General features: G+C 36.7%; 1 protein-coding gene across 7 annotated transcripts in view; it reads right to left on the bottom strand.

The window, feature by feature from the left end:
- LOC121417675 (1-phosphatidylinositol 3-phosphate 5-kinase-like) overlaps positions 1 to 12,799 on the bottom strand; it is an 82,960-nt gene that overhangs the window by 56,636 nt on the left and 13,525 nt on the right. For 6 of the 7 annotated variants that reach the window (XR_005970392.1, XR_005970390.1, XR_005970394.1 and 3 more), the window contains exons 9-11: positions 11,747 to 11,882; positions 7,356 to 7,508; positions 5,146 to 5,244 (exon numbers count right to left, since the gene is read on the bottom strand). Coding sequence is in view for 1 of the 7 variants with exons in the window: in XM_041611431.1 (XP_041467365.1) it covers positions 5,146 to 5,244; positions 7,356 to 7,508; positions 11,747 to 11,882 (388 nt within the window). In the remaining 6 variants the exon portion in view is untranslated. The remainder of the gene's footprint in view (positions 1 to 5,145; positions 5,245 to 7,355; positions 7,509 to 11,746; positions 11,883 to 12,799) is intronic. The other variant, XR_005970395.1, reaches the window with a different exon arrangement.

Here is a 12,799-nt window from a genome sequence, read left to right as displayed (position 1 = left end):
TGGTCCTGGAAGCAATCTTAAGTAGTCTTCCAAACGTCGCATTGCGGTTTTCAATTTTGTGCTTTGGCCTTGTTAAAGGACAGGTCCACCCCAACAAAATTTGATTTGAATAGAAGTTTTAAAATCCAACAAGCATAACACTGAAAATTTCATCAAAATGGGATACAAGAAACAAAATAAGACATTTTTAAGTTTCACTAAATTTTACAAAATAGTTATATGCACATCCTGGTCAGTATGCAAATGAGGGAACTGATGACATCACTTACTCACTCACTATTTCTTTTGTATATTAGTACATGAAATATGAAAATTGATCATATTATCCACATTGTCATGTGAAACAGTTTCATTTCTCCCTAAACATGTGGAATTACCATTGTTTAACATTTTATGGTTCAATCAAGTTGGTCCTTGTTGTCAAATCTGAAAAACTTGAAATATTGTCTAATTCAATCAATAAAAAACAAAAGAAAAAGTGAGGGACATCATCGAGTCTGTCATTTGCATGTGACTAAATTGTGCACATAACTTTTTGCAATAATTAAGCGAAACTTTAAAATGTCATAACTGTCTTAATTTGCATCCAATTTTGATGAAACTTTCAGCATTATGCTTGTCTGATTTTTCCCTATTGATTAAAATCTACATTTGAGGGGGATTTGACGTTTAAACTAGTTGACGTGTAGATTAAGACACATCTGTATAAACCTTGTATGGCAGAGTGTGTGCGTGTTGGGTGCAGTACACACTACGGTATATGTAGTATGCCTATGCTGCAGTTTGAAATTTCACACAAAACGTATAACCCAACTGAGCCTGTTCCCATTAAAACAAGACCAGTTCACACAAAGTGGTTCTAGAAACCAGTTTAGGAGATGGTGATGCGAACCCTGTACTGAAGCGATCTTCCAAACTAGATTCCTAAGCTGGATTAAGGAAAACCAGTTCAAGAAAGTTGATGAGAAAGGGATCTTATGCTGTCATTATAAAACCCTGACATCTCATCATTAGTGTCGCCCCTTGTTAAACTGAGTTATCTATTAACTTCAATGATAGGGACATTCAATCAAATGGGAATTGCTTCTAGAGGCTTAATCACAAGGTGCTTTCCCTCTACCTAGTCATCCTAATATGACCTTTAGGTACACATTTGGAATGGCAAGGTGGCTCTAACTAAGAAGTACATGTAAATTGAATTACTGCAGCTAAGCAAAAGGCCTTCACATGCTTTTAAAAAGCAAATATTAGTTTACCTGTCTCAATGAATTTTAGGTTGATGTATTTTACATGAAATCTGAAACAGTATACATGTATTTCAGGATTAAAATGATCCACTGCATTAACAAAAGGATAGTATGTTTCTTACTTAATTACAATATTATATTATCTCTGTATTTGCTGCTGTAATGATGAAAACAGATATTATGTCAAGAATGCTAAAATTTTCACCATAATTATCATCGTCGTCATCAGCCTCATCACCATTATTTCAACAAGTGGAATGCCTCTGGCCGTCTCACCTGCATCACGCGATTCAACATAGCAGCATTGCTGACTTTGAAAACTACTATAACTCGCACAAGATGTTCAGTGACACTTGGTTACTCTTATTTCCACGTTTTATGAACTAGACCAATACACTTACAGAGATAGGATGGTAATTCAACAAATACCCCCAATGTGGCCAAAATTCATTGACCTCACATGACCTTTGACCTTGATCATGTGACCTGAAACTTGCACAGGATATTCAATAATACTTGATTACTCGTATGTCCAAGTTTCAAAAGTCAGATCAATAAACTTGCAAAGTTTTGATGGTAATTCAATAGATACCCCCATTATAGCCAAAGTTCATTGACCTTTGACCTTGGTCATGTGACCTAAAATGCGCACAGGATGTTCAGTGATACTTGATTACTCTTAGGCCCCCATCTCACTAGGATAGCGATCATGGCAACCACGGCGATCTGTCTAAATCCCGCAAAGCGTAGCAGAATCGTCCTCGAATTCTATTTTTAGCCTGCGAGGCGATTGCACTGCAACTTCACTGCGACGGATCTGCGCTGAAGGCGATGGTAATACGCTGATAGTACGACGCTGCCACTCTCTTGCCACGATTTGAGGCAGATGTGATGCGCTGCTTCTGCGATCAAAGCGACCTTACAACGAGGCTCATACGCTAATCAGGACCTCGGTACGGGTTTGCTACGAATGGAGCGATTGTGTTACGTTCATGATGGGCTCTTGAAACGATTTCAAGCAATCGGCATATTAATAGCGGCACATGAGACATTTTTCAGTCGATTGCCAACCTCCGACCAAGATGGATGTCCAGAATTTGGTTGGACTTATACATTTTAGCATTATACAACAACATCAGTTAGAAGTTGATCACGAGGACCTGATACGAGGACAGGAGGAGGAGGCCAAAACGATACTGGGTCCGATCCTGGCTCTCACTTAAGACATAATATACAATATCTATTAAATTTCATTCGAAAGATGTCGATGAGCCTAATAGTTGATATGAGGGATGCATCCAGAATTTCATAAAAGAGCATAAAAATCTTTGATATTCTGTTTATTTTTTTCCACAAAAGTTGTCACTCAAAATTGTTAGGTAAATTCCTTTCAAATGTTCTTACAAGAAGAAGTCTACTGATGTGAGATCACTCATAAAGGAGGTAACCCATTTCGTTATCAAGACATGTGAGCGTCTTTTTTGTCTCTTTGACCGCCGGCATAACAGCTTGGGCAGTTTCCCCTTTTTGTTCCTTTTTCTGGGAGGTATATTTGAAAAAGTCGTGGTGTCGCCTCATAATCTGTTGAAAATGTGATAATACGTAGGGACAGTGATTTTCCGTTTCTAAAAATTGCCTTTTCCGTTTCAGAAAATCTCAAATTCCGTTTCAGCATGTCTGAAAACGGAAATTCCGTTTCCCCATAGACTTTGTGTACAAGAAAAATTGACAATTCCGTTTACATAGAAAACCAATACGCAACGAGTAGCGATGTCAAAATGCTAGCGCTGCTCAAAATTTGCATCTACCAATGTACTAACATCGCTTTAAAATCCATTTTAATCGAAGAGATTCGAGCTCAAAAAATATTTAGAGAAACATAATCAACATGAATATATTCTCACCTTTCATATTATTAGCATTATTTTATTGTTAAATGGGATTTTATCGCTGATTTGGGGACTTTTCGGACATCGTTTTGAGCAGTCGACGACTTCCGAATATCCGCCATTTTGGATTTGATGAATCACCGTGATCATTATATTATGACCGAACGCAGAGGGCAGCAACACACGGCCGTATTCTGCCTTCTATGCGGACGTGAGTGTAAACTAATTTGGATACGATCGAGTGATGGAGAGGCTCGAGTGTAGTTACAATGTTTTGATTGTCATGATTGTTGTTGCAAAGTGAGATCGTGTTTTTCAGTTGATGATAGTATTTTGTTGAGTATTTGGGATTAATTTCTGTTGCTTTTTTGTGCTTTTTGAGAAAAAACGTGTTTTCCGTGATTTTCCGTTTGAAAAGCCACTTTCCGTTTCAAACAGCCGATTCCGTGAATTCCGTCCGTTTTCCGCGATCGCGGAAAATCACTGTCCCTAAATCCGCCACCATAGGCATGGCGTTTTATAGCAGCGCGGACAGTCGCTGCTCAATCACTGCCCAGTCATCAGCGGCGCAGCAAAAGCGCAAGTTATGATGTCATTTCAAAAACTTAACCTCAGGTTAAGATTTGATGTTGACGCAGTCGCCGTCGGAAAAGCGGCACCTATAGTCTCACTCTGCTATGCAGGTGAGACAAAAACCATCATCATCCTAATAATAATTATCATCAGCAGCATCATAATTTTCATCATCATCATCATCACCACCATCATCATAATCACCCTCATCATCATCATCACTAACATCCTAATCATCAAAATCTTCATCATTATCTTGGGTCCATCATCATGATCATCATCATCGTCATCATCACTAACCATCAAAATCTTCATCATTATCTTGAGTTCATCATCATCATCATCATCACCCTCGCCATCATCATCACTAACATTCTAATCATTGAAATCTTCATCATCATTATCTTGAGTTCATTATCATCATCATCATCACTAATATCCTAATCATCAAAATCATCATCATCACTATCTTGTGTTCATCATCATCATCACCATCGACACCACCACATAGTCAACAGCCACTTGACACAATATGTCAATTTACTGAAAAACACATCCACATTAATGCATAGCGCATACAGCACAAGTACACATATACAGTGCGTCCCAGAAAAAACGAAACCGAGATTTATCGATGATTTATCATAACTTAATCACAAATAAAATAGACAAATGACCTACCATCTTAAAGCTTAGAATTTCCTCTTTCATCTGAAATTGCTTAGATTATTTCTCATTCACGCATGAGTGAGCAAAAACAATTTGAAAAGGGGATACCAAAAAGTCACTTGGCGGGCAGTATCTGGGGTTTAAAAAGAAAACCACATTTCTAAAAAGTTCAATATCTGCTCTTTAATATGATACCTCAATTACAGAAAATGGCCAAGAAATAACAAAGTTCTGGTTGATTGTAATAAGGCTTGAATTTCAATAATTTCATAAAATGAAGAGGTTTTACAGGCTAGCGTTCAAACTAACTCGACACTCCGTTTTGTTGATGATCAGCCATGCATTAAGTCTTTTGTTACCGTGCGATAACTCCTGTGGGAAACCGGTGAAAACACATTTGATGAAATTATGGAACTACAAGCATTGTTTCGAGGGATCATAACTTTCTTACTTCTTGACCATTTTCTGTGATCAAGATACCAAAGAAAAGAGCAGATATTGAACTTTTTAGTCATGTGATTTTCTTTTTGAAATTCAGATACCCCTCCGCCAAATGAGTTTTTGGCATCCTTTCTTTGAATTGTTTTTGCTCACTCATGTGTGAATGAGGAATAATCTAAGTAATACCAGATGAAAGAGGAGATTCTAAGCTTTACAATGGTAGGTCATTTGCCTATTTTATTTATGATTAAGTTATGATAAATCATCGATAAATCTTGGTTTCGTTTTTTCTGGGACGCACTGTATTTTGTATTTAAAACACTTACCTGTAAGGGAATCTGTGGTGTGAGGAACGGAGATCTCTTGATTGGTCACTTCCCAATGACCATTGGCCAATCCTTCCTTCTGTCCACCATCATGAGTTCCTGTACATGATAAAAAATGAGAAGTTAATACCAAAAAATAATTCTGTGAAAGTCCATGATTGCCTTAAAAAGTACCTATGGCATGTTCATGGTGAACATTTTCATGCTATGCATGCTTAATTTTTATATTTATATCTAAATCAAACTTGGCTCCAGAAGATCTTTGTAAAACTACACTGGAGACCCAGTCAAAAATGAAATGTCAGGCATGTGTTTCACATGCCCATGAAAAGATATGCACAATTTTATGGACAAAAGGGATATGAAACAAAACAGAGATGCCTCAAAAAATTCAGAATAAATTTTGTGTCAGCAATAATCAAAAGGAAATCTTGATTTTGCAAAACCACACTTTGCATATTTGCAGGCATTGAGATCTTTAATAGCGACTGATGATTTTCACCTATAGCGAATGCTATCAAATATGATTGTAACTCACTTTTAGCCTGCCATATACACTCAAGCTTATTATAACTCAATTCACAACTTTAAGAACAGATTTTTGCAACACTTGTTTAAAACCACTCATAATACAAGAAATTCTACAAAATGGTTAGTGCACTACCACACTACATGCTGGATCTATGAAGAAAGGAAGAATCGGTAAAAATGCATAATAGAAGGTGAAAATCATTATTTCTAAGATTAATCTCTGAAAAACTGCTATCCATATCTAAAGAGAGCAATACATGTAAGAGGATGAACAAATGATGCTAACATCAAGAGATGTGGGCGGGGTAGAGTGCATATAAAGCCCCCATCACACTTATTCGGAATCAGCAGGAATCAAGCAGAAACTTGAACAAAAAAAAATATTTGAAAAAATCTAGAAATTTTGGGGAGGAACTAATGAATTCACCAAACTGGAGTTGAAATTCAGTAAATTGACCAGGTGAATCATCATACACTAATCAAAATGAACCGCAATGGAGTCATAATGATAATTTGTGCTACATTCTTGGACATTCTAGGCGCATTCTCAATATTTTGACTGCATTCTGAGTGCATTCGAAATATTTTTGTCATTTCTTTTGACCGTCCCAAAGGTTTTGGTCATGTTCAAAACATTCGAGGGGTATTTTCAAACGGTGTTCGAAGTAGATTTAAATGACCAACTGGTGGTCGAACAATAGTCCTTTCATTCTGGCCAATTCTGCTTGATTCGGAATAAGTGTGATTTGTGCTTAAGACAATGAGAAGAACAAGGCCATCGCAGCTACAAGAGAAAAGAAAACAACTACATAGACATCATGCTCGATCAAAATTCACATCTTCCTTCTAGAAAAGACGGAGACTAATATAAAGATAGGTGAACAAGGAAAAACAAGACGACATAGCACAATGCACATTCATGCTCTACTTGGACATGCATATTAACACTGCTACACAGATGCATTCCATGGGTCTACGAATGATCTTAATACAGAAGAGTTGAAAAATGACAATAGAAACTAGACTATACATGTATTGAAATATGTTTCTCAACATTGATGACAGTAACAGCTGCTGAATTTTGCTCCAATGATGGCAACACACAAAGCAGTGATTTTTTTTTCTTTTCAATCATTATTTCTTCGACCCGTTTCATAAAACTTGTCAGTCAGTAACAAAAGCTGCATTTTTATGACAAATTCACCACTGTCAGGCAATTAAATTGAACCATTTCAGTAGCTTGTTACTTGCAATTGGGCAATTCCATAAAATGATCAACCTTTTTGTATGCCCGACCCCCATTTTTCTCAAGTCTTATTACACTTCATAATCTGACCAAGTCATGGTCCTTTGAGAATATTACAGAGTGCCAAAAGAACAAGAAATTGGGGACAGAAAATGTCATGAAGGTTCCACATATAAGGGGTCGGACGTACATATTTTATGGAATTGCCCGATTGATATAAAATTATTAGAAATCTGGCCCTGGGATAGAGTTCAAAGAACATTGTTAGACCACGACAGAACACAGAAACCAAGCAAAGGCAGAAGGAACAAAATCAAGAGACAAAGAAATCATGATAATTATTTTTTCAACAAAAAAAAGATGCCCAGCACAAAGAAGTTTTGTTAAATCACAAACATGCCACAAAGAGATTATTACAAGACAGCATTAGGACCTGTATCTAACTCCAATTTGAAGGTCGGTATTGGGGAAGCATTGTATTTTTGGCGAGACTGATCGCTCCCGTCCTGTTCCTCCGTTGGATGGTCTATCGAAGGCAACGATTCGGGAAGGCTGATGATGACTGCTTCATTCATTGATTTGCGGTCTGGGGTGTGAGATGGATGGAGGCATGAAATCAGGTCAATTACCATCTGGGCCCTGTCTTACAAAGAGTTACGATTGATCCAATCAATCATAACTATGGATGGCCAGAAACTTCAACATCTATTATGCATGTTTGTTCAAAATATTTTCTAATTATGATGTATATTCATGAATTCATTGTTATCTTGAAAATTCAGTGTGCTTCTCTTTGTTTCCTTTAGAAAGAATTATGACACTGATGGATTTCCATAGAGTTACAATTGAATATATCAATCTCAAGTATATGGAAATCCATCAATGTCATAATTTTTTTCTTCAGGAAATTTGCTCAATGTCCTTTGAAAACAAAGAGAAACATACTGAATTGTCAAGAAAAGACAGTGAATGTACATCAGTACATGTATGAACATACGTCATTTCTAGAAAATATTTTGAACATGTATTTTTAAATGTTGACGTTGGTAGTTTTCCATATTTACGACTAATCACATCAATTGCAACTCTTTGTAAGACGGCCCCTGGTCTACACCTGTTTGGTCCACTTGTCTTTCTTTCTCATATGGTCTAATCCTTGTTCATCTACAACCTGAATGTCTACTTGGTCTAACTGCCATACAGCCTATATACTCTACTGTCTAATATCCAGGTAGGCTGTACCATCTTTATACATTATCTTGGTCTATCACCACTTTATGTACATGCAATAGGATGGACTGTTTATGAATCAAATTTTACACTTGACAAAGTGCAAAATTAGTAAGAGACAAAGTGGAAATAGCCTAAATGAGAATTTGACTACAGTCCGATCTCTCTTATCCGGACGCATTGGGACCAGCACCAACCCGGATAATGGATTAATCTTGATCTGAGAGACCCAATATTAAATGCACCCAGCTGCCTCCCAATGGTAGCTACATGTAATCTATTGTAGTGGGCGAACACAGACAGTATTTCACTGCTGTCAGTGCAAATTATAGGCACTTACGGCAATGAAATTGATTGGTTGCGTAAACACTTGGATAATTTACCAGCTAAAATGATTGAGGAATACATCAAGCATAACTCGAAAGAAAGAGAATGACTGGATGAAACTAAATTGGATCATCGAAGTCAGCTATTGTTTTACTGACAGCAGGCTCAATCATGATAGATGGCGCTGTCTGTATAGACAACAAGGCCTGAGCAAGACGTGTTGTTTTTTTCTCGAATGTGATGAAATGGTTGCGCTATGCCCCGATTTGCTGGAAAAGATATTTTCATGAAAAATAATAAGGTTGCAGGTAGACTATATTGGAAAAATGTTTGTAATCAAAGTGATTTTGCGATTTTTGAATTTGCAGAATTTTTTTGAGTTTTGATTGAAATCTCATTTCCCTACATACTAGATTGAAAAAATAAAAATCTTGGCAAATGTGCATCCAGATAATAGAAAGATCCGGATAAGGGGAGGCCGGATAGGAGAGGTCGGACTGTATGTGGGTATTAGACCAGGTGGAGTGTAGACCAAACAGAAATTAGCCCAAATTTATTGTAGACCAAATGGGTTTAGCCCATGTGGTATAAGAAAACCTCAAAAATAGGTCAACCGTTTGTGAACCAAGTGAATATCACTCATGGACATCATTCACAAGCACTTTACCAGTTAAATGAAATATGAATATATAATTATATAGATACAGTGTATGTATATTAATAAAGCACAAGCTGCTTATAAACAAAGGCTTGTTCAGGCTTTTTGTGATGGCCTGCTGCAACCAAAAAAAGACAACATCATATACTTTATCAATGGCATATGAAAAGGCCTATTGATATTGGAATTCAAACCTTTAAAAACATTATATACCTCTATGTGTCACTGATTTCATTTACATCAGTTTATGACAGTTTGTTGCACTTTGGCTGAACAAGCCTTTAGGCATAGCAAAGCTTAGGTCGTTATTACCAGTCATGAGAATGATGGGGCTGTATGTTAGGATCTTTTAAGAAATAAAGCAATTTATGTTGTAATATATATGCACTATCAATCATCATTACCTTGAACTGATGGAGAGGGGGTAGGCCCCAAAATACCTGATATCACAAAAAGACAGTTTATAATCAACATACCTCCACCAGTCACTCTTCACTGCTGAAATTTCACTCTGACAATGCTCAATTTCAAATCCCATACTCTTTGTAAATCTACAGTAGGGAGTGTTTTCACACGGCTTATTCAAAGTTAGTCTTTAAAGGACAAGTCCACCCAAACAACAAGTTTATTTGAATAAAAAGAGAAAATTCAAACAAGCATAACACTGAAAATTTCATCAAAATCGGATGTAAAATAAAAAAGTTATGACATTTTAAAATTTCGCTTAATTTAACAAACAAGTGGAATGCCTCTGGCGGTCTCACCTGCATCACGCGATTCAATATAGCAGCAGTGCTGACTTTGAAAACTACTATAACTCGCAAAAGATGTTCAGTGATACTTGGTTACTCTGATGTCCACGTTTTATGAATTAGACCAATACACTTACAGAGATATGATGGTAAATTCAACAAATATCCCCAACGTGGCCAAAGTTCATTGACCCTAAATGACCTTTGACCTTGGTCATGTGACGTGAAACTCATGCAAGATGTTCAGTGATACTTGATTACTCTTATGTCCAAGTTTCATGAGTCAGATCTATAAACTTTCAAAGTTATGATGGTAATTCAACAGATACCCCCAACTCGGCCAAAGTTCATTGACCCTAAATGACCTTTGACCTTGGTCCTGTGATGTGAAACTCATGCAGGATGTTCAGTGATACTTGATTAACCTTATGTCCAAGTTTCATGAACAAGGTCCATATATTTTCCAAGTTATGATGACATTTCAAAAACTTAACCTTAGGTTAAGATTTTGATGTTGATTCCCCCAACCTGGACTAAGTTCATTGACCCTAAATGACCTTTGACCTTGGTCATGTGACATGAAACTCAGGCAGGATGTTCAGTAATACTTGATTACCCTTATGGCCAAGTTTCATGAACTAGGTCCATATACTTTCTAAGTTAAGCTGTCATTTCAAAAACTTAACCTTAGGTTAAGATTTGATGTTGACGCCGCCGCCGTCAGAAAAGCGGTGCCCATAGTCTCACTCTGCTATGCAGGTGAGACAAAAACAGTTATATGCACACCCTGGCTGGTATGCAAATGAGGAGACTATGACATCATCCACTCACTATTTCTTTTGTATTTTATCATATGAAATATTCTAATTTTCTCCTCATTGTCAAGTGATACAATGATTAATTCCTCCATGAACATGTGGAATTAGCATTGTTTAATACCATAATGGTTCAGTCAAATTGGTCCTTATTGTCAAATTAATTTTAAAAATGCAATATTGTCTGATTCAAACAATAAAAAACAAAAAAAAGTGACTGATGGACATCATCAACTGACTCACCTAGTTGTGCATATCACTGTTTTGTGAAAAATAAGCGAAACTTTAAAATGTCAAAACTTTCTTATTTTACATCCGATTTTAACGAAATTTTCAGCACTATGCTAGTTTCTCTATTTATTCAAGTCAGCATTTTCCTAGGGTGGACTTAACTTTTAAATCACACTGAATTTTCCAGTCATGTTTGGCATCAGGGATATCGCCACTCGCCAGCCCATTTTCAGTACCAACAAAATTTTGCCCGGTGCACACCCGGTCCCTGACGAGTCATCCTGGATGGATTTACCGTCGGTACAAAATATGCCCATTCAAAATTTTTGTACATACATGTATTTAAAATGTCAAAATTGTGCATATTCAATAATAATAATCGGCTTAATTGTGATTAGTCTACAGATAGTGTAGCATGTTGCCACAATGGTCATATCAAGCTCAGAAGAGGCATACTATCATATATTCAATGAATATTATTCATCATTCATGTTAAATATCATGTATGCATTGGAATCAAGCAGTAATTTAAAGTCAGATGTAAATTTTTGTAAAACTTCCCCCGAGCTGATCACCATTTCTTTTTCTCACATGAGCCATCCATCTTAATCTTCAATTTTTGGCTATGTCTATAGCCCCTCTTCTTCCACAAGTGTTCCAACAGTGTGGATTAGGATTAGTGTTAGGGTAACGTTTTAAGATTTTTTTATTCATGTTTAGCTTAATTTGCAGATATTCTATCAGGATAATGATCGCAGGAGCAGACATTAAACAGAATTCTTGATAAACGGAGGTGAAAATTTGGGCATACCTAACAGATCGTCCTCTGAGTTGATGTCATCATCTTGATGAATATCTCTGAACCATACAGGTTCCATGAACTCTCCAAAGACGGGATTCTCCGACTCACTGCCCTGGGGGGCGAGTAAGTCCTGACTCTCCGCTAACTGAAGGGAAAATGGAGATAGGGAGAAAGGGGTAATGTGAAATACCATGGACTCATTAGCCTAAATTCACAAAGGTGATTTAAGTTGTACAGAGGTACGAAGCCACGGACTATGGAGATTTCTTGTATTATCACACTTCATTCATGCATGAATTTAGCACCCTTTGCTTAAGACACGCATTTACAATTGGACTCTTCCCAGTGACCGCGGTAAAATAAGCGCAATTATGTACACAAAATATACACAGTCCTCGGTTATGCACCATGGTAAAATTGAAATCGCCTTTGTGAATTTGGTCCATTATTACTATGCCCCATCTGCACTCGTTAGAAATGACGGGCACAGATTTCAGCTCATGGCACAATGCCTTTTTAACAATACAGTAGTACCTACACCGAATTTCTAATCATCTATCAACTCATCTAATAAGAATGGTAAGTAATGTTGGCATATTTTGGAATGGGTGGACTTGTAGTCTCATTTATTTTATTTCATTAACTAAAATTTTAAAGTCTGTCTCTTTCCCGATACAATGATGCCCACTTTTTATGATTATGTAAATATGGAATGGAGAGTAAACCCTAAACCGTAACGTGAGGTAGAGTCAAAAGATATTTGTTAGAAATGCAATCTTTATTCCATTCAAAAACACTACGGCCCATATTCTGATAGCAGGTTTAACTTAAACTCAGGTTTAAAGTTGTGGTTTAAGTATGGAAAGCCATAAGTATCAAAATTTTTATTAAGTTGTATGTTTCTTATGTTTACTGTGCTTTTTCCTGATTCATTGATGGTGAAGACAATCAACTATTTATACTTCCTAGACAATTATGAATGATTTGAGAGCCAAATGAGCTGAAGTATGATATCTCTACTGTTTGTGATTTATGCAACGATTGGCTATCCACACTTAAACC

This window comes from Lytechinus variegatus, chromosome 1, assembly GCF_018143015.1.
Source record: "Lytechinus variegatus isolate NC3 chromosome 1, Lvar_3.0, whole genome shotgun sequence".
Classification (NCBI taxonomy): Eukaryota; Metazoa; Echinodermata; class Echinoidea; order Temnopleuroida; family Toxopneustidae; genus Lytechinus; species Lytechinus variegatus.
This window is presented reverse-complemented; position numbering and strand designations above follow the sequence as displayed.